Genomic DNA, 18,628 nt, shown 5'->3' with positions numbered 1-18,628 from the left:
GTCTGTTCCCTGCAAGAGACCTAAACCCTGGATGAGAATGGCAGAACTTCTTACTTTTCTAGGCCACTCTTGATGTGCTGAAGGAGACTTTGCCCAGCAACGGTCAATTCATGGGAAATCATGGATGTGATAGGTGGAGTCAGAGAAGGAACTGGTTAGCCCTTGCCGTCCCAAGTCACTTTACAGAGCTGGAGTCCCAGAACCGGAAGATTTGAGCTTCAAGCCTGGCCATGTTTCCTCTCAGCAGTGTTGTTTTATTAACAGCGCCGTGCCTGTATTTCCAATCTGTAAAATGCTATTAATACCCACCTTAGCGTCTGTTGGGGGGATTAAATGTGATGGCATAAATGAAAGAGTATAATTAATTTTAGGTCTCTGTAACCTGAAACCTGCCTGTGACCACGCATTTTAATGAGGCTGGGAGAGGCAGGCGTGTTGTAGACCTCCCAGGAGGCTAGATGCTTGGATAAGCAATTTTATGTGATCCACAATCATATATAACTTCCTTGTTTCCTAAAGAAGGGCTTTGCAGGCAGTTGACTATTGTCTGTATATCTCTTTACCTAAAACAATGCTTTTGCCCCTATGGCACTTATCACCTGAATGTCACGATCTGTGTCCTTTTAAAATTTTCCATCTCGTCGGCTGAAAAAAAAATGCACAACATGAGAGTTGTGAGTTAAGTTTTATTTGGGGCCTAATGAGGACTATAGCCTGGGAGCCTCTCAGATAGCTCTGAGAAACTGCTCTGAAGAGGTGGAGGACGTCAGTATATATATGATTTTACTGAAGGGGGGCTATTTGTAATCAATCACACACTTTGGCAGGTTATTGCTAGTCACAAGGAGCAAATGCCTCCGTTAATGATTTTAGTGTTTTTCTAGATATGAGGAGTTGCAAGAAATTGGGCTCATAAAATCTTCTCCAGAAAATATCTGAAGGCCTGTTCTGCCAGTTTTTCCCAGAGCACAGAGTGCCTCATTCCTGATCTCGGCCCTGAACTCCTTTCAGGGTGTGTGGAAGGTCAGTGACTGCAGTGGCTAGTGACTTCATTATTCTAGAACCAGATGGTGAGCGACAATTTTTTGGCATTCTTAATTGTAAGCTCCGTGAGGTCCGGGAATGACTTACCACCACTGAAACTCTAGCATCTAGCTCTGAGTCGGACAGAGTAGGCACTTAATTCATGGAGGGTATTCTAGGAAAAGGCATGCTCAAAGGCGTGTGGTATAAAATGGCATGGCTTATTTCTGAAATGCAAGTAAGTAGAGCCTACTGGAGCATCAACTTTGAGGAGGAAAACTAGGTCTATGTGTGTGGGGGGGCGTGGAGCGTGCTCACGTTAAAAAAAATTTTTTTTTTAAATTTATTTATTTAGGGTGCGCAGGGTCTTAGTTGCGCATGCGTGTGGGATCTAGTTCCCCGACCAGAAAGCGAACCTGGGCCCCCTGCATTTGGAGAGCAGAGTCTTACCCACTGGACCACCAGGGAAGTCCCTGGGCTCACTTTTTTAAAGGGTCAGGGGGGATTGCTTTTGGAGGATGTGCTCAGAGGGAGTAACAGCTTCCTTTGCTTCCCTCCAGCCGTGTCACTGCTGGAGGCACTGCTGGTCAGAAGCCTGGCCAGAAGCCTGGAGAGGTATTTGAGACTACACATTTGGTATTTGCACTGTAGGCTATGAGAAGTCTGTGATGGATTTTAAACAGTGAAAAGTTAACGGGCAAGGAAAAGTAACGGGCAAGATCGCGTTGGTAAATGACGATAAAGCTAAATTCAGAAAAGAAGTCTTGTTTTTTACTTCAGGGCTCTTCCCATCAAACTTACATGGCTTGGATGGAAACCTAACAATTCTGGAGTGGGTAGGCTGAGCAGCCACGGTTCAGGAACAACGTTCCGCACCTTCTAAAGTTTGGTTAACACTGGACCAGCCTCTAAAACCTCAGTTTCATGGAACGAGGACACCTTTCTTTCATGAAGGAATTCTGTTCTTCGCATCATCTTCGTAGTGACGAGCGTCTTCCCGTCCCTCTCACCAGCCGGCTCACGCTTCCTCCTCCTCCCTCCTCCTCGTTCCCCCATTGTTTCGACCCATTCCTGCCTGATGCCTGCCGGGAAGTGTAGTCGCTCGCCCTGCTGTCTGAGCTGGTTGGGCGGCCCTATAAACCCCGTATCTCCGCATAATTCCTCAGTTATTCCCGGGGTAGGGTAGCCTGGGAGGTCCAGCCGCTCATCCGAGGAGCCAGCTGGGATTTGCAGTTTCCAGTTCCCGCAGCAAGCCGCTGGCAGAAGGCGCTTGGACTCCAATCTCCCCAGCCTCGCGCATCCTGATGACGTCGCGCCGGCCCGCGAGGCCCCTGGAATCCGCGGTAGTTCTCGAGGAGGGTCTCAGGCTCGGCAGCCACGGCTGGAGGACGACACTTCCCAGGAGTCTACGCGGCGGCGCGACGAGAGCCGCGCGAGGCCGTGATTGGGTAGTGAGCCGGCCGCACGCGGAGGAGCTCAAGGAGCTGCTCTGTTGCGACAGAGGCCGAGCGGCGAGGCCCAGTGAGTTGGGGGAAGGGGCGCTGGGGGGGAGGGTGCTGGCCGGTGAGGGGGAGGGGGACGAGAAGAGGGAGGAAGGACCGGGCTGGGATGGAGGCGGCTGCGCGGGAGAAGAAGGGGCCAAGGGAGAGACGGTGACGGGCGGGGGCTGGGGAGGTTCGCGGGTTGGCGAGTGAGGAGACCCCGAGGGGACTCACGGGGCGGGGGGGCACGAGGGCTCCCCGGGAAGAAGCTGGACCCGACGGCCAGCTGGTGTGGAGGGGGACGACGGGGAGGAGGCCGGAGGCAAACAGGAGGAGGAAGCCCGGGAAAGTGAGGCGGCCGGCTGGAGCGTGGAGCGCCAAGTTGTGGGGAAACTGGAGACCGGGACCTGTGCCGAGGGGCCGAACCCGGGCCCTAACTGGAGGCCCCGAAAGGAGGAGCATTTCCAGAGTGAGGCAGTCCGTGGGGATTGGTGGACAAAGCCCGAGGGAAGAGCTGTTGAGATTAGAAGAGCGGCCGAGGATCAGAATTGGCTTGAGAGATCCTGACAGAGTTGGGAGCGACTAGTCTGGGACGGAGCTGGGATCAGAGGCTCGCTAGGCAGTTCCTGAGAGGGATGGAGCCAGGCCCAGGCATTCTGCGGAAGTTTAGAACCTGGGGGTGTTTGCCTTCCTTCAGGCTTCCTGAAAGAACAGTAACGTGCCCTTGTGGTTCATCACCATGCCTTCCGACCTGGCCAAGAAGAAGGCAGCCAAAAAGAAGGAAGCTGCCAAAGCACGACAGCGGCCCAGAAAAGGCCATGAAGAAAACGGAGATGCTGTCACAGAGCCACAGGTGGCAGAGGAGAAAAATGAGGAGGCCAATGGCCAAGAGACCACAGGTGAATTGAGGGAGAGGTGGGTCCCTGGGATGGTTGCTCGGACGTAAAGGACGCCCCAGCTGGAGTCACAGTCCGGATGCTGGGGGCGCTGGAGAGTATATCTGGTGCCATGAAACTTTTCATGATGAACCAAACCAGTAGAGTTGGCGCTTGATCAAGGAAGCTGAACACAGAGTTCTCACATACTCAGTGGCAAGCAAGTATGGGAGTGGTTGTGCTGCCTTGCTGCTCTGTCTTCTAGACTTGGAGAAGAAGGTCAGTTCCCTGCCCCTTTCTTAATTTCCATTTCTACACATGAAGGTCAGTGTGCCAGGCTCCTTACCACATAATACCCTTGTCCTCCCAGCGGTAGTGGCTGTACCAACAAGACGGAAACACATGAGTTGTTTTGTGGGTTTTTTCTGGGAGAGAGATGCGTTTCTGTTATGAGCACTTCTCAAGTGTTAGACACTGTGCTGGAAACTGAGGCACTATATGCGCGCCCTGCTGTCTGATATCTCGCAGTCTAGATGGGGGAACAGGGCAGTGTGTGATAAAGAATATCCCAGGCCCTTGGCAGTCTATCCCAGCCTTCCTCCTTGCCCCCTGAAGACACTCTGAACAGGTCGTCTCCATCGACTATTGTTGTCCCTTGAATAGTCACCACATTTGTCCATTTACACACTGAGGTTCTAATACCACAATTTTTGTACTAGCTACATTTGACATTTCTCTCAGGGCCCAGCTCAGGATGGTAACGTCTTTCCCAACCAAACCTGACCTCAATAATATTGCCATTCACTATACCCCTGTACTATCTATAGTGTTACTTTTTTTTTTTTTTTTTTTTTTGGCCGAGCTGCATGGTATGTAGGATCCTAGTTCCCCAACCAGGGGATGGAACCCACACCGCCTGCGGTGGAAGCGTGGAGTCCCAACCACTGGACCGCCAGGGAAGTCCCAGTGTTACCTTTTTATGCTGTGCCTTCTGTTTCTTCGTCTAAATTGCTTGATCTTTGAGTGCAGAAACCATGTCTTGTGTAGTAAATCTTTTTTGCCTGATCAGCCTTGCAGACAGAGATACTAGGTAAATGTTTGAAGAGGAGAGGAGAATTACTAATGCAAGTTACAACAGGCAGATAGGAATTCAGAAAAGGGAGAGTTAAAAATGATTGAGAGCAGAGAGTTGAATGGTAGGAATTGTCTCCAAAATAAGAATTATGAGAGAAAGCTAGTGCAGTAAAGTCAGGCCATGGGGAAGTTTTCTTCCTGGCCAGGGTGGTGGAGGGATGGGAAGTTAAGAATGATAGGAGTGAACGAGCAGGCTGAATTGTGATCTGTAAAGTAGACAGGGTTCCCCCTAGGTCCTCAGGAACAATGGTCAAGCAGTATCTATCATCAGCTCTTGTAGGTACTTTCTGGATGAATTGGAAAAATAGAAAACTGAATCCCACTCTGAGACTATTGTCCACTGTTCCCATTACAAATTTCTTCTTCACCTTTCTCCCTAGGAAACCAGGATTTCTCAGGGGGAGCCCAGCTATAGTATCCCTATCTCAGTAATAAGGGAGCTTTGGTTTTCACCCTGCTTCCTCAGGGAGCTACTCTTCTGAAATATGAAATCTGGTTTTCTTTCCAGCTCTCTCAAAACATTTATTACCAGGGACCCAGGGTCATTTCTGCTTTCATAATTAATGGGTCATCTGTTCCCTCTCCCAAGACTGGGTCCTCTCTCTTCTCTGAGTTTGGAATTACTTAATGCTGCAGGTCACTGTTCTCCAGCCTTTACCTGTTACCATTGCCACATGGCCTTCTTTAGGTAGTGAGGTACGGAAAGATTAAGATAAATATCAAAGAAAGCGACTTCTGGCAGACAGTTCAACCTTCTTTAGAAAGTGAGACTCTTCAAGACAGGCACTAGAGTTCAGCTGGTCCCCTTGTTTGGGGAATGAATAGAAAGGGGCTGCTTGTGAAGTCTACCGTATTCTCTCTGATGAAGTTTATTCCAGAATCCCTTCTGCATTTATTCAGTGCTGTTCACTTACTTTTTGAGTCTGTTTTGTGGGATGCTGTAGGCTAGGACAGTGAGGTCTAAGTCTTACTTTTTTTTTTTCTGTGGTTCGCGGGCCTCTCACTGCTGTGGCCTCTCCTGTTGAGGAGCACAGGCTCCGGACGCGCAGGCCCAGCGGCCGTGGGTCACGGGCCCAGCCGCTCCGCGGCATGTGGGATCTTCCCGGACCGGGGCACGAACCCGTGTCCCCGGCATCGGCAGGCGGACTCTCAACCACTGCGCCACCAGGGAAGCCCCATCTAAGTCTTACTTTTAAAGCTCAGGAGATGACTTAGGTCATAGATGCTGTAAAGTGGAAGAATGGTATACAGTAGTGCCTCGGTATCTGCTGGTGATTGGTCCCAGGACCCCTGTGAATACCAAAATCCACAGAAACTCAAGTCCCTTACAGAGAACGGTGTATGTAGTATCTGCATGTAACCTAGCACATCTCTAGATTACTTGTAATACCTGATACATTGTAAATGCTATGAAATAATGGCCAGTGTGTGGCAAATTTTGGAACTTTCTGGAACTCTTTTTTTTTAATCCTCAGTTGGTTGAATTTGTGGACGCAGAACTGTGGATGTAGAGGGTTGGCTGTATAGCTTTCCCTTAATTTTGATCTTCTTGCCCGAGCAGATAGAGATATAGACCAAGGACTGGCAAACTTTTTCTGTAAAGATCCAGATAGTAAATATTTGTAGCTTTGTGGTCCATATGGTCTCTGATACAGCTGTTCAACTTCACCACTGTAGTGGAAAGCAGCCAGTAGACAATATGTAAATGATGGGTGTACCTATGTCCCAATAAAACTTTATTTACAGAAACAGGCAGTTGGCCAAATCTGGCCAGCCTCTTTTTAAGCCACCCCCCCTCCCAGGCTAAGAATGGTTTACGTTTTTTAAGTGGTTACGTTTCAAATGGTAATGTGTATACCTACATAATAGTTTTGATTTTTGCCACTTGGGCTGTAAACCCTAGAATATTTACCATCTGGCCCTTTAAGAAAAAGTTTACGAACTCCTGATCTAGAGCATCAGCTCCTCCCTGTACATCATCTTCTCAACATCTAGAACATAGAACAAGGATTGGCACAAAGCAGGGCTGTGGGAAGCCTGGTAACTCAACTGTGTAGAGAAGAGACTTTTTAAATTCCTCTCATCAGTCAAAACAAAAAATTTGTCCTCCATTTGAAAAGTACAGGCATACCTTGGAGATACTGTGGGTTCAGTTCCAGACCACCATAATAAAGTAAATATCAATATTGTGGTATCAGTAAAGTGAGTCACATGAATTTGGGGGGTTTCCAGTGCATATAAAAGTTATGTTTACGCTATACTGTAGTTTAGTAAGTATGCAATAGCATTATGTCTAAAAAAAACAATGTATGGGGACTTCCCTGGCGGTCCAGTGGTTAAGACTCCGCGCTTCCACTGCAAGGAGCACGGGTTTGATCCCTGGTCGGGGAACTAAGATCCCACATGCTGTACGGCATGGCCAAAAAAATAAAAAACAAAAAACCAAACGAAAAAAAAACACAATGGAATTCCCTGGTGGTCCAGTGGTTAGGACTCTGCGCGTTCACTGCTGAGAGCCCAGGTTCAGTCTCTGTTTGTGGAACTAAGATCCTGCAAGCCATGTGGTGCGGCCAAATAAATAAAACTAAACAATGTACGTACCTTAATTTAAAAATACCTTATTGCTAGAAAAATGTTGGCCATCATCTAAGCCTTCAGTGAGTCGTAGTAGTATCAAAGATCACAGATCACTGTAACAGATATAGTAATAATGAAAAAGTTGGAAATCGTGACACAGGATGTGAGCAGATGCTGTTGGAAAAATGGTGCTGATAGACTTGCTTGACGTAGGGTTTCCACAGACCTTCAGTTCGTAAAAATTGGAATATCTGTGAAGCACAGTAAAGCGAAGTGCAATAAAATGAGGTAGGCCTGCATTCATCAAGCAGCTACGTATAACACGCTGTACTGGAAGCTGGGGTAGACATAGAGTGACTGCCAGCTGTCTGGCAGGACAGTCCCTGCCCTCGGTTCTGACTCCTTGCAGGCAGAGCAGGTTCAGCAGCAGGGTGGGTATAGCACCAGCAGTGGTAATCTCCCAACAGGATGGCGTATTCGGAGAGTGACCTAAGACTAACCATCACACTCTTGAAGTTGCTCTCCCCACGCCTGCCTGTCTGAGGACGGCACCGAGCCCTCTTCCCCCTTCTACTCCATCTTTACTCTTGCTAAGGACAAGCACGTGGGCTTTCTCATTTCAGGCGTTCTACTGTAAGGTTACCATGGGAAAACGAGTAAGGGTAACAAAGACTATAAAATTAGAAGATTGTCACGGTAGCGGATCCTCGTGTAGTTTTTGACTCCTTCCTGAAAAGGTTAATAGATCACCTTACTCTCTTTTGGAAGAAGCTTACCAAGACTCCCTGTACCCCCATTTCTGTCCCACTTGCAATAATACTTTGTGGGCGCTTGTCTTTTATGGAGAGGTAGTATAGTGAGATAGTTAAGGTCATGGCTTTGGGGTCAGACAAAGCCTGGTTCAAACTCTGGGTCTGTCACTTACTAGCCTTTTTGACCTTGGCTATATTATTTAACCTCTTCATCTATAAAAGGAGGTCCTAAGTGTTATCCTATAAGGGTTATGGGGATTAAATTAGATGGGGAATGATAATGTAGTACAGTCCCAGGCACAGAGTAAACTCAACAGCTGTTAGCCAGTTAACGTTAGCCATATATTAATAGTTCTTCCCAGCCTGAAAATGTAGTCATGCCTGCAAAGCTACAAAGGCAGAACAGCTAGTCTCTTTGCGTCTCTGAAACCCTCCAGACTTGGAACTTCTGGTTTTCCCAGCCTTGGCTCTGCCTGCCATTGATCCCTCTGTGCATTTTCTCATACTGGTCCCATTTGGGCAGCATAGCGTCTTGGAAGCACCGTCTGGAAGCTCTAGGTCGTGGAGTAGGAGCATTGCACCTCTATAGCATCTGCTTTATTTTGGGCATTGGGACTAATTCTTTAACACACACTCATGGAGGACAGTTTGGAGTTCTAGCCATTCCTACCATGCATTATATCATCTTAGAACAAGGAAAGTTAGAATTAAGAGGACAAGTTACGAAGTAAAAAATGTCCATGGAAGCAGGATACCAGGGCAGATCTGTATGCAGTGTACACCCTGTTTAAAGCTTGTGAAACATCTGAGTCATCTCAACCTGATCTTGAGCCCAGGTCCTTCAGGGCATGCCTTTTTCAGCCTTTGGATCTTTGTATGGTAATATTTGGTAACTTAAGGAAGGGCAAAAGCCACAAATGCCCAGACAGTGGCCTGAACCCTGGACCCTCAGATTAAAAGTCTGATGCTCTACTGACTGAGCCATCCAGATGCTCTAAGACATGCCTTTTTGTGTAAGAGCTCAGTCTGTCTTATAGCCCTCTTCCCAAACTGCTTTTGTTTCTGTCCCCAGAAGTGGATTTGCTGACCAAGGAGCTGGAGGACTTTGAGATGAAGAAAGCTGCTGCTCGAGCTGTCACTGGCGTCCTCGCCTCTCACCCCAACAGTACTGATGCCCACATCATCAACCTCTCCCTCACCTTTCACGGTCAAGAGCTGCTCAGTGACACCAAACTGGAATTAAACTCAGGCCGTCGTTATGGCCTCATTGGCTTAAATGGAATTGGTGAGGCCCTTGGAAAGTGAGGCGGGAGGTATCTCTCCTTGGCTCATATGTCACTCAGCAAGTATTTACTTAGCACAGCTATTACAAAGCAAGGAGTTTATAGTATGGGTGGGAGACCAGGTATGCCCAGGGAAGAGGAGCTAGCAATACAGAGCAGTCATGTGATAAGCACCACGTGAGTAGTTGTAGACAGTACGTGCCGGAGAAGTGGGGGGGGGGGGGGGGAGTAGCGGTGCGTGAGGCGGCTGTAGATGAACAGACTTCACAGAGGAGGGCTGGGACAAGGACTAGAGGAAAGGTGTCCCGAGGATGCGGGCAGGGATGGGGGAGTCATAGGATTTGAATGAATGAAAGGAAGGAAAGTACGCAAATAATGATGAGGTCGTGGTTTGGGTGGAGTGGAGGGGCTGATGTAGGAGAATGACAGGCAGAACTGTGCTGAGCGTCCACTTCTCTTCCTGTGCTTTGCCTGCCCCTCCCAGGGAAGTCCATGCTGCTGTCTGCTATTGGGAAACGTGAAGTGCCCATCCCTGAGCACATCGACATCTACCATCTGACTCGGGAGATGCCCCCTAGTGACAAGACGCCCCTGCAGTGCGTGATGGAAGTCGACACAGAGCGGGCCATGCTGGAGAGGGAGGCTGAACGGCTGGCTCACGAGGATGGTAGGGCTCCAGACCCAGGGCCCTGGGGGTGGGCTTTCTCCCGGGAAAGGCCCAGGAGCCTCACGGGCCGTGCACTGTCCGCAGCGGAGTGTGAGAAGCTCTTAGAGCTCTATGAGCGGCTGGAGGAGCTGGACGCCGACAAGGCGGAGATGAGAGCCTCACGGATCTTGCACGGACTGGGTTTCACACCTGCCATGCAACGCAAGAAGCTAAAAGACTTCAGTGGGGGCTGGAGGATGAGGGTTGCCCTCGCCAGGTGAGTCTCTCCCTCCTCGACCCTCTGTAGCACCCTATCTCTCTCAGCGTTTAGAACAGGGTTCTAAACCAGTGGAACTGTTTAGAACAGGGTTGATGGTCAGTAAGTGCCAAATATTGACAGTGTGGAGGGGCGGGGGTGGTATACCTGAGCTAAGGAGTGAGCTTCCTGACTGAAGTGGTCATTGTTGGACTTCCTGCACAGTGTTTAGGAATCTGGGACCAGCCCTAGGTGAATGGTAGAATAGGTCTGTTTCTTTCTTTCCTCTTGACTCCTCTACCACCGTTGTTTGTGCTTCAGTCCTTCTAATTCTTGCTGTTTAAAGATAAAATGTTAGACAGCTGTTAGGATATCTGTCCTTCTTACCCTCTTGTGACCTGGACCCAAAGTGAGTATCTGTAGATCATCATTCCCCCACCAAACCCCCAGAAAGTCCCCAGTTAAAGAGGTGGTTGCTTACCCCACCAGTCTCTGCCAAGTGCATTGGTGAGGCTTGATACACTGCTTTAGCAAAGCTGCTTGTGTGCCTTAGAACATGAGAGCCGTGGTTTCACGTGCCAGCAAGGATTAGCTGCCTCAGATTCACCTAGGGAGCTTTTAAAACTGCCGATTTCCTAGCCTCTTCTGTCTGTGCTGGAGTCAGAATGCTGGAGATGGATGTCCAGAAATCTTTCTAACAAGCGCTGTGGAGGTGGTGACCGCGTGCGGACCCAGCGCTCTCCCCTTGTTTCTCCTGTCTTGAGATGCCACCTCAGAAAAGAACATTCTTTGGCCTCCTTGCTGGAGTCTGGCAACCCCACCAGTTCAGTTTAACCTGAATACTTTGTAGTTCAGCATCTTCCCTCTGCTTTTCAGCTGTTTCCTGCCCTTTAACCCCCACTCTTCATCTCTGGTTTCTCCTAGTTCTCACCTTTCCCCTGAGGTCTAGAGCCTAGAGTTGATTTCAGGACTCTGTGCAGGCCTGACCAGAACTGCAGGTAGCAGGCAGGCTGTCCCCTCCTGCGTAGCACCCATCACACTGAAGTGGCTCTGTCTCCTTCCTGTTCTTCAGAGCCCTCTTCATCCGGCCCTTCATGCTACTCCTGGACGAGCCCACCAACCACCTGGACCTCGACGCTTGTGTGTGGTTGGAAGAAGAGCTAAAGACGTAAGGGGGCGGGGCTGGGGTGGAAGTGGGCGGGTCCTGGAGGGGGAGTTGAGCAGAGTCCCAGGGAGATGGATGTCCAGGACCCACAGTGATATTAGAGCAGTGAGAAGTGGACTGAAGTGGGGCCAGAGTGAAGGCCAGATTGAGAAGGTGGTAAGCATCTTTAGGGCAGGCCTTTTTGTTTTTGTTTAGTCTGAAATATGTGGATTGGTTGGTTTGTTTTACTTTTTTTGGTTTTTCCCATTATTTAAAATACAATGTTTTTATTAAAGACAATATTTTTTCTTAACTGTATTTATATATATCATATAAACGGGGATTCCCATCTAAGGTCATGATGCAGTGACAAAGAGAAAAATAGCCCATGTAGCAGTGGTCCTATGGCTGGAGAGCCAGATAACCTGGAATACTGCCCCAGTTCTGGAATAAGGCTTTCCATGGTCTCTGCAGTGACTTGGCACCTTCTCTAAAAAGCCGAGCTGGTGATTTTTACTGTGCCTATTCCAGTTCTTCCCACCCATGGTTTTAGATGTGTTTATGGGTGTCTGTGTGCGTACACTTTTGATTTTACCATCACTGTTACTGCCATCTCCACTCCATTCTTTTGAAAATTAGAACAGGCTGCTCTCGCCTTCTGAGATGGCCCACACTCTTGTCTGTGGAGTGTGTTTCTCTCTAAATAAATCCACTCCTTACCTATCAAGAAAAAAGAAAAGGAAAATTAGAACAAAAGTTTGAGGAAACTCAGACTGTCTCACCATACTTTGGAAGGCATCAGTGTTCTTACGGGTTGATCGTGCACTGTTGGCTTAGGTGCTAAGAACTGGGAATTGGAGAATAAATCTAAAGGATGCCTAGGCGTAAGGATGGGAGAGGATGAAGGTTTTCTGGGCCTGACATTCAGCCCACCTGTTGTGAACCATCTACCGTTCTGAGCGCCCCCCTGACTGGTTCTCTGGCTTTGCAGTTTTAAGCGCATCTTGGTCCTCGTCTCCCACTCCCAGGACTTTCTGAATGGCGTCTGTACCAACATCATTCACATGCACAACAAGAAACTGAAGTATTACACGGTGAGTGGCCCCAGCTTCTCCACAGCGGCCTCCGTGCTGACCAGTTCCCTGAAGTTCTCCTTTAAAACAAAACAGACTTAGCAGTCCTTTTCTACCTGTTGCTATAAAAAGATGTGGACAGGGAGTTCTGCACCCAAAGTAATTGCTTTCAGGCCATAGGCCACGGATTGGCAGCGTGTGCATATGGTGTATGTCTGCCTTATGCAAAGAGGTTGACTTTTCTTGGCGCCCAGGCAGGCCTTGCTGCTCTCTGCCTTCTGCAGTGGCAGCCAGCACAGTACCCCTCCTTCTCTCCTTCCATGAAGAAGGGGAGCCAGGATCTCAACAGCCCACTTTTCTGCCTTGCCTTTACACTTTTTCTGTTTCAGAAAACATCAAAAAATGAAAACCAGAAGTTCTCTTTATTCATGGTTGTACTCACCATGGGAGTATTAATAGTTTTCTTACATAGTCTTTCAGAAATTTCACATGTACTTGCAAGTAGCATTTGTAGAAAATTTCACGTATACTTATCACAGTTGTAATCTTAATCGTTCTCTTCTGTAGGTTGCGTTTAAATTTTAATTTGTCTTGGACTGCTTTCCGTATGAGTATATATAAATCATGCTCATTTTTTCCAGTGACTGCATAGTATTTCATTGTGTGGCTATCGTGTAAGTCGTTTGTCAGACCCTTTTCGATGGATGTTTAGATTGAGTCTAGTTTTTTGCAGATAGAAACCATGGCAGCCCATAGTGCAGGGTTTGCCAGGTCCTAAATCTGATGGGTCTGATGTCTTCCCACCTGGAGGAAGTTCTTGTAGTCTGCATGGGGGCTTCAGTCTCTAGGGATGGGGAGTAGAAAGAGGTGCTCTTGGAAGGCTGTGAGCCTCTAGATATCTGTTTGACAGTGGTTTTCAGGGCTATTGCCAACGCTGTTGGTGTCTTTATGGCCAACCTGAGGATTTGATCCGGAGCCCTGCTGTGGCTAAGCTAATGAGAGGCACACAGTTCAGAAGACCTCAGGTTCTAGATTAGGATATGCTTCTTTAATGCACTTCCTCTTTCCCTACTGCACAATCCTTTTTTTTTATTTTTTTAAAGTTATTTATTTATTTTTGGCTGCATTGGGTCTCCGTTGCTACGCGCGGGCTTTCTCTAGTTGGAGTGAGCAGGGGCCGCTCTTCGTTGTGGTGCGCGGACTTCTCATTGCGGAGGCTTCTCTTGTTGCAGAGCACGGGCTCTAGGCGCGTGAGCTTCAGTAGTTGTGGCACGTGGGCTTCAGTAGTTGTGGCTCGTGGGCTCTAGAGCGCAGGCTCAGTAGTTGTGGCGCACAGGCTTAGTTGCTCTGCGTCATGTGGGATTTTCCCGGAACAGGGCTCGAACCCGTGTTCCCTGCATTAGCAGGCGGATTCTTAACCACTGCGCCAGCAGAGAAGTCCCCTTACTGCACAGTCTTACAACCAGGGCCAAATGAGATGCCATCTCACATCCCCCTGAACCCTGAGTGACCGAGGCTAAAGCTGCCCGTCTCGCCTGGTGCACTTTCCTGCAGGGTAATTATGATCAGTATGTGAAGACACGGCTGGAGCTGGAAGAGAATCAGATGAAGAGGTTTCACTGGGAACAGGATCAGATTGCACACATGAAGGTAGGGCGATCGTAGAGCCGAGTTCGCATTCTCCGGGCCAGTTGGGTGAAGGTGTGTGGGGATTGGGGGCTGCTAGAGAAGACGTTGTCAGCAGTTTTTACCTTGCAGTTAAGATGAGTTGTTTGGTGCCTGCCCATACTCCTGGCCCCCTCTCTGGTCTCTTTCAGAACTACATCGCTAGGTTTGGTCATGGCAGTGCCAAGCTGGCCCGGCAGGCCCAGAGCAAGGAGAAGACACTACAGAAAATGATGGCATCAGGACTGACAGAGAGGGTCGTGAGTGACAAGGTAGGTTCTGACTGGGTGGAATTAGGCGGCCTAAAGTGAGGTGGATAAGAAAGGACCTGACTTGATAAATGCCCTCTCTTTTTCCTAGACACTGTCATTTTATTTCCCACCATGTGGCAAGATCCCTCCCCCCGTTATTATGGTGCAAAATGTCAGCTTCAAGTATACAAAAGATGGGGTGAGTACTTAGGTGTAGTTGGGAAGCTGGGGTGCATTTTCCAAGGTAAGTGTCAGCTGCTGAGAAGAGTCTCCTGTTCTTTGCTGAGCACGCCTGCTAACCCATGCGGTGCTGGGGAATTTTCAGGTGTGGCAGCCTGGGGCGCCTAATTGAGGGACTTAGAGTAGAAGCCCCCCCGCAAGTACTTGGAGGGAATACTGCTCAGCTGGGTTGGTGGGTGGAGGCAGTGGGTTGGGGTCTGCCGTGAGAGCTGCCGCCCTCCTCACTCCCACCTCCTCCAGCGGTGACTGGGGACTCAGCGGGGTGAGTCTGCCAGTCAGACTGATCAGCACCCTAGCCCCGTATCCCTTTCTCTCTCACACCCACCTCAGCCTTGCATCTACAACAATCTAGAATTTGGTATCGATCTCGACACACGAGTGGCTCTGGTGGGGCCCAATGGAGCAGGGAAGTCAACTCTTCTGAAGCTGTTAACTGGAGAGGTATGGTGCCACGCAGGGGCGTGGGACTTCCAGGATTGGATGCTGGTGCGTCTGCGGGAGAGGGAGGGGAGGCAGGGGCCACTGCTCTTAGAGGGCCTGAGCGAGCCGTCCTCTGGGGCGTGTGGTCTCACTGGGTAGTGCTGAAGTTTGGGGCAGTTTTCTCAGAGAAACCTGAGGGGGGGAGTCTGTGTGTGTGAGAGCATGGGTGAGAGGGAGAACACATGCATGCTCTCAGCATCTTTCTGTGGTTTCATTCAGAGCAGCTAGAACACAGAAACGCCTGTGCGTTGAGAAGTACGCTCTTGCTGTAGAAAATGTATGTCGGACCTGTACCCGAGCCCCTTGTTACACAGTCGGTGTGCCGTACAGTAATCCAGTGGCTACTCAGTAGATGGTGTGGCGTGTGTCTGTGCCTCCCTTGAAAGCACCTGTTTCAGTACCTTCCTAGGTATTTTTGGAGTGGCCAGAATAGCAGTTCGTGAGGTGGTGGCGTAGATTCAGTTCAGGAAGTTGTATGAGTCTCATTCAGTGCGAACATGTGTTTGTTCCCCTCTGCCTACGTCTGCTTCTGACCGGGGTTCCTTTTCTGTGTGCTTATCTTTCCACTTTCTACTCTGTTTTTTTTTTTTTTAGCTACTTCCCACAGACGGAATGATCCGAAAACACTCTCATGTCAAGATAGGGCGTTACCATCAGGTATAGTCCTGGCGGGGAGTGGGGAGCGGGGAGTTACCCAGGGTGTGGGAATGGGGCTGCATGTGACCAAGTCAGCTCCTAGTAGCCTCTGGAGTCTTGAACAGGTCCCTAGGTAGAGGTAGAGAGGTACTCAGCAGGAAACCCAGCAGGCTTCCTTTGGAAGTGGGACACCAGCCACATCTGGGTGGGTCCCTTTTTTCCTGTAGCATTTACAAGAGCAGCTGGACTTAGACCTCTCGCCTTTGGAGTACATGATGAAATGCTACCCAGAGATCAAGGAGAAGGAAGAAATGAGGAAGATCATTGGGCGATATGGTCTCACCGGGAAACAGCAGGTCAGTGGAGGGGGTGTGGGAAGAGCCCCAGGTAACTGGGAGGCTATGGCCGGATGGTCCGCCTTTCCTCTGCTCTGGGTTATTATGCATTGGAGCACTTAGGTCTCGGGGGAGGGGCGAGGATAGCGTGCCAGTCTCTGACGTGCCCTTGCCCCCCTGACTAGCAGGTTGAGCCATAGTGCTTAAAGGCAAGGGAAACTGAAACCTAGCACACAGGTTCCTGGATTCAGATCCCAACTGTGGGTCCCGTGGATTGCTCCACTTTATTAAGATTCTGTGTCAAGACAGGGCTTCAGGCTTCCAGACGTATCCCTTTTGGGTCTTGAGAGACAGGCAGCTATGCCACCGTCTTGCTGTGTGACCTTGGGTCTTCCTGAGCTCCGCTTTCCGTGAAACGGTGACGACAGAGGAGCCTTGGGGAGAGGTGAGTTGCGATGTGTGGTGAGGGCGACACCAGCTTTTATAACTGGCCGGTTGCACGCAGGTGAGCCCGATCCGGAACCTGTCTGATGGGCAGAAGTGCCGAGTGTGTCTGGCCTGGCTGGCGTGGCAGAACCCTCACATGCTCTTCTTGGACGAGCCCACCAACCACCTGGATATCGAGACCATCGACGCCCTGGCAGACGCCATCAATGACTTTGAGGGTGGTATGATGCTGGTCAGCCATGATTTCAGACTCATTCAGCAGGTGAGGCTCCTGGCTGGGTGGGAGGCATAGCAGAGGGCATCTCAGAGGCAGTTAGGTAGAACACCGTCATGGCACGTGGAGGGCACGTAATTCACGTTGACTGTATTTGGAAAGTGGGCTCAGGACATAGACAGGGTGGACAGGGCCAGATCTTATGGTTCTTTGGGAAACTTAGAAAGCCTTAGTGGGAATACTTGAATTCTTCAGTAGCTATTTGGGGCTGTTAGCCTACTTGGCATTGTTGGCCAAAATGGGCAAGGGAGTTGGGTAGAGAACAGGGTGCTGCTTCTGTGGTTCCAAGATTCTTCAGCCTAGAAGTAGTATCATACTAGGGAGGCTGGATTAGACAGAGGGTTGCTGCTAGTCATCAGTGACAGAGCTGCTGGTCGTTTCGCTGAATCTTTCAGGAAGATGGGGTGGAGAAAAGGAAGCTGAGAGCGAAGCGTTCCTGCTAGGGAACTGGAAATAGGGGTGACACGGCAGGTCCTGGCTTGGAAGGCTCCAAAACCTGCTGGTTACGGTGCCCTTGGGTTCGGCCAGACCTAAGTAGCGAAACTGAGCTGGCTGTGGGCCTGCGCGGGGGGTTATGGGGTTTTCTTCCCAGAATCCCCTGGGGACAGTCTCCTGGGCAGGGATGGGAAGGATACTGGTCAGGATTATAAAGTCTAGGATTTGCTTTCTAGGTTGCACAAGAAATCTGGGTCTGTGAGAAGCAGACAATCACCAAGTGGCCTGGAGACATCCTGGCCTACAAGGAGCACCTCAAGTCCAAGCTAGTGGGCGAGGAGCCCCAGCTCACCAGGAGGACCCACAACGTGTGAGCCCTTGCCGGCCGGCCGGCTGGGCCAAGCCCCTGGGGCCACACTCCTGCATTGCTGCAATACTGCTCCCCAGCCCCTCCCCCCACCTGCCTTAGCTGCACTCTGTGATCTTATCTACAGCTGGACAGTACCTGTCCGTCTCCTGTCCTTCCAGTTACTTTTGTCCATGTCTGGACTCGGCTGGCTGTTCCTGCCAGCTCCTTGCTGGTTCTGACCCTGATAGTGATGCAGCCAGAGGCATCTGAGGGTTAACCCAAGGGCCCGTGCCCTGCGTTGGCCTGTGAAAGAGCTTAGGATCCTCGTTTTCTGGGTTTTGGGGATGTTGGAGGAATACCTCCCAGCCCACCACCCCCGTTCCTTTCTGCTTCTGGTTTGGAGCTCTGGACCAGGGCCTTAATCCTGGTCGGTTTTTAAATAATTATTTAATGGTGTAACTTTTAGACCTGTGTGACATCTACAAAGTGTCCAATAAAGAGAGAAGCAGCCATGGTCCCTGTCTTCCTTCATGGGTCTCTAGGCCCTTCTCCCACTCCTTGCTGCAGTGCCAACGTTCACTTTCCCTCAGCACGAGCTAGGGCAGGAGTCGGTGGGCTGGATGCAGCCTGAGGACTAGCCCATAGGCACTGGAAGAACTCTCTTCCCTTCTGATCTGAAATTGTGCCTTTTCAGGGACTTCCCTGGAGGTCCAGTGGTTAGGACTCTGCACTTCCACTGCAGGGGGCACGGGTTCGATCCTAGGTTGGGGAACTAAGATCCTGCGTGCCGTGCGGTGCGGCCAAAAAAAAAAGAAAGGTGAAATTGTGCCTTTTCTTAGGCTAGTGGTTCACAAACATTAACATGTATCAGAATCACCTGTAAGTCTCGTTCAATCACAGATTGCTGGGCCTTGCCTCAGAGTTTCTGGTTCAGTAGGTCTGGGGTGAGACCAAGAATTAACAATGCTAAGAAGTTCCCGAGTGATGCTGCTGCTCCTGGTCTGGGGGCCACACTTGGAGAACTGCTCTCCCGGAGCATGTTTTTCAGAGCGGTCTGAGGCTTTGCTGCTGCTGCCTGTACAACAATTGGGACATTGGTTAAAAACGCAGATTCCTGGGCTTCAGGCCTATTGATTTCAGTTGGTGGGATGGGAGAGATGCAGAAATGGTCAGGAGTCTGCATTTTCACACTGATGTTTGTGAACTACCGTTCCTGGTGGGATATAGGAAGTTTTATCATTTTATCTGTCCACAACCTTAATTTTCATTAGC

The 18,628-nt window shown here is 49.8% G+C and overlaps 1 protein-coding gene across 2 annotated transcripts; it reads left to right on the top strand.

Moving 5' to 3' along the window:
- Positions 1-2,336: 2,336 nt before the first annotated feature.
- ABCF2 (ATP binding cassette subfamily F member 2) lies at positions 2,337-17,870 on the top strand. Of its 2 annotated transcripts, XM_029234031.1 has the most exons (15): positions 2,337-2,544; positions 3,202-3,403; positions 8,915-9,127; positions 9,610-9,792; positions 9,877-10,048; positions 11,100-11,195; positions 12,163-12,265; positions 13,799-13,894; positions 14,062-14,181; positions 14,270-14,359; positions 14,731-14,841; positions 15,475-15,537; positions 15,744-15,872; positions 16,357-16,560; positions 17,244-17,870. In XM_029234031.1, exons 2-15 carry the CDS (start codon positions 3,244-3,246, stop codon positions 17,379-17,381), a joined length of 1,878 nt encoding a protein of 625 aa, XP_029089864.1. In that variant the 5' UTR covers positions 2,337-2,544; positions 3,202-3,243; the 3' UTR covers positions 17,382-17,870. The 2 variants fall into 2 exon arrangements, with proteins under 2 accessions (XP_029089864.1, XP_029089865.1); XM_029234032.1 differs by lacking the exon at positions 2,337-2,544 and having other exon boundaries at positions 2,881-3,403; positions 17,244-17,866.
- Positions 17,871-18,628: the final 758 nt, after the last annotated feature.

This window comes from Monodon monoceros, unplaced genomic scaffold, assembly GCF_005190385.1.
Source record: "Monodon monoceros isolate NGI ecotype Baffin Bay Population unplaced genomic scaffold, NGI_Narwhal_1 Super_Scaffold_2, whole genome shotgun sequence".
In the NCBI taxonomy this organism is placed as follows: Eukaryota; Metazoa; Chordata; class Mammalia; order Artiodactyla; family Monodontidae; genus Monodon; species Monodon monoceros.
Note: the sequence above shows the minus strand (reverse complement) of the source record. Positions and strands in the feature narration are given on the sequence as shown.

What these genes read in the sequence shown, in the direction of transcription:
- ABCF2 (XM_029234031.1), top strand. Translation starts at nt 3,244, where the DNA reads ATGCCTTCCGACCTGGCCAAGAAGAAGGCAGCCAAAAAGAAGGAAGCT. An exon ending in TTGGAAGAAGAGCTAAAGAC is followed by an intron (nt 11,196 to 12,162) that starts GTAAGGGGGCGG and finishes CTGGCTTTGCAG; the next exon opens with TTTTAAGCGCATCTTGGTCC. An exon ending in AGAGGGTCGTGAGTGACAAG is followed by an intron (nt 14,182 to 14,269) that starts GTAGGTTCTGAC and finishes TCTTTTTCCTAG; the next exon opens with ACACTGTCATTTTATTTCCC.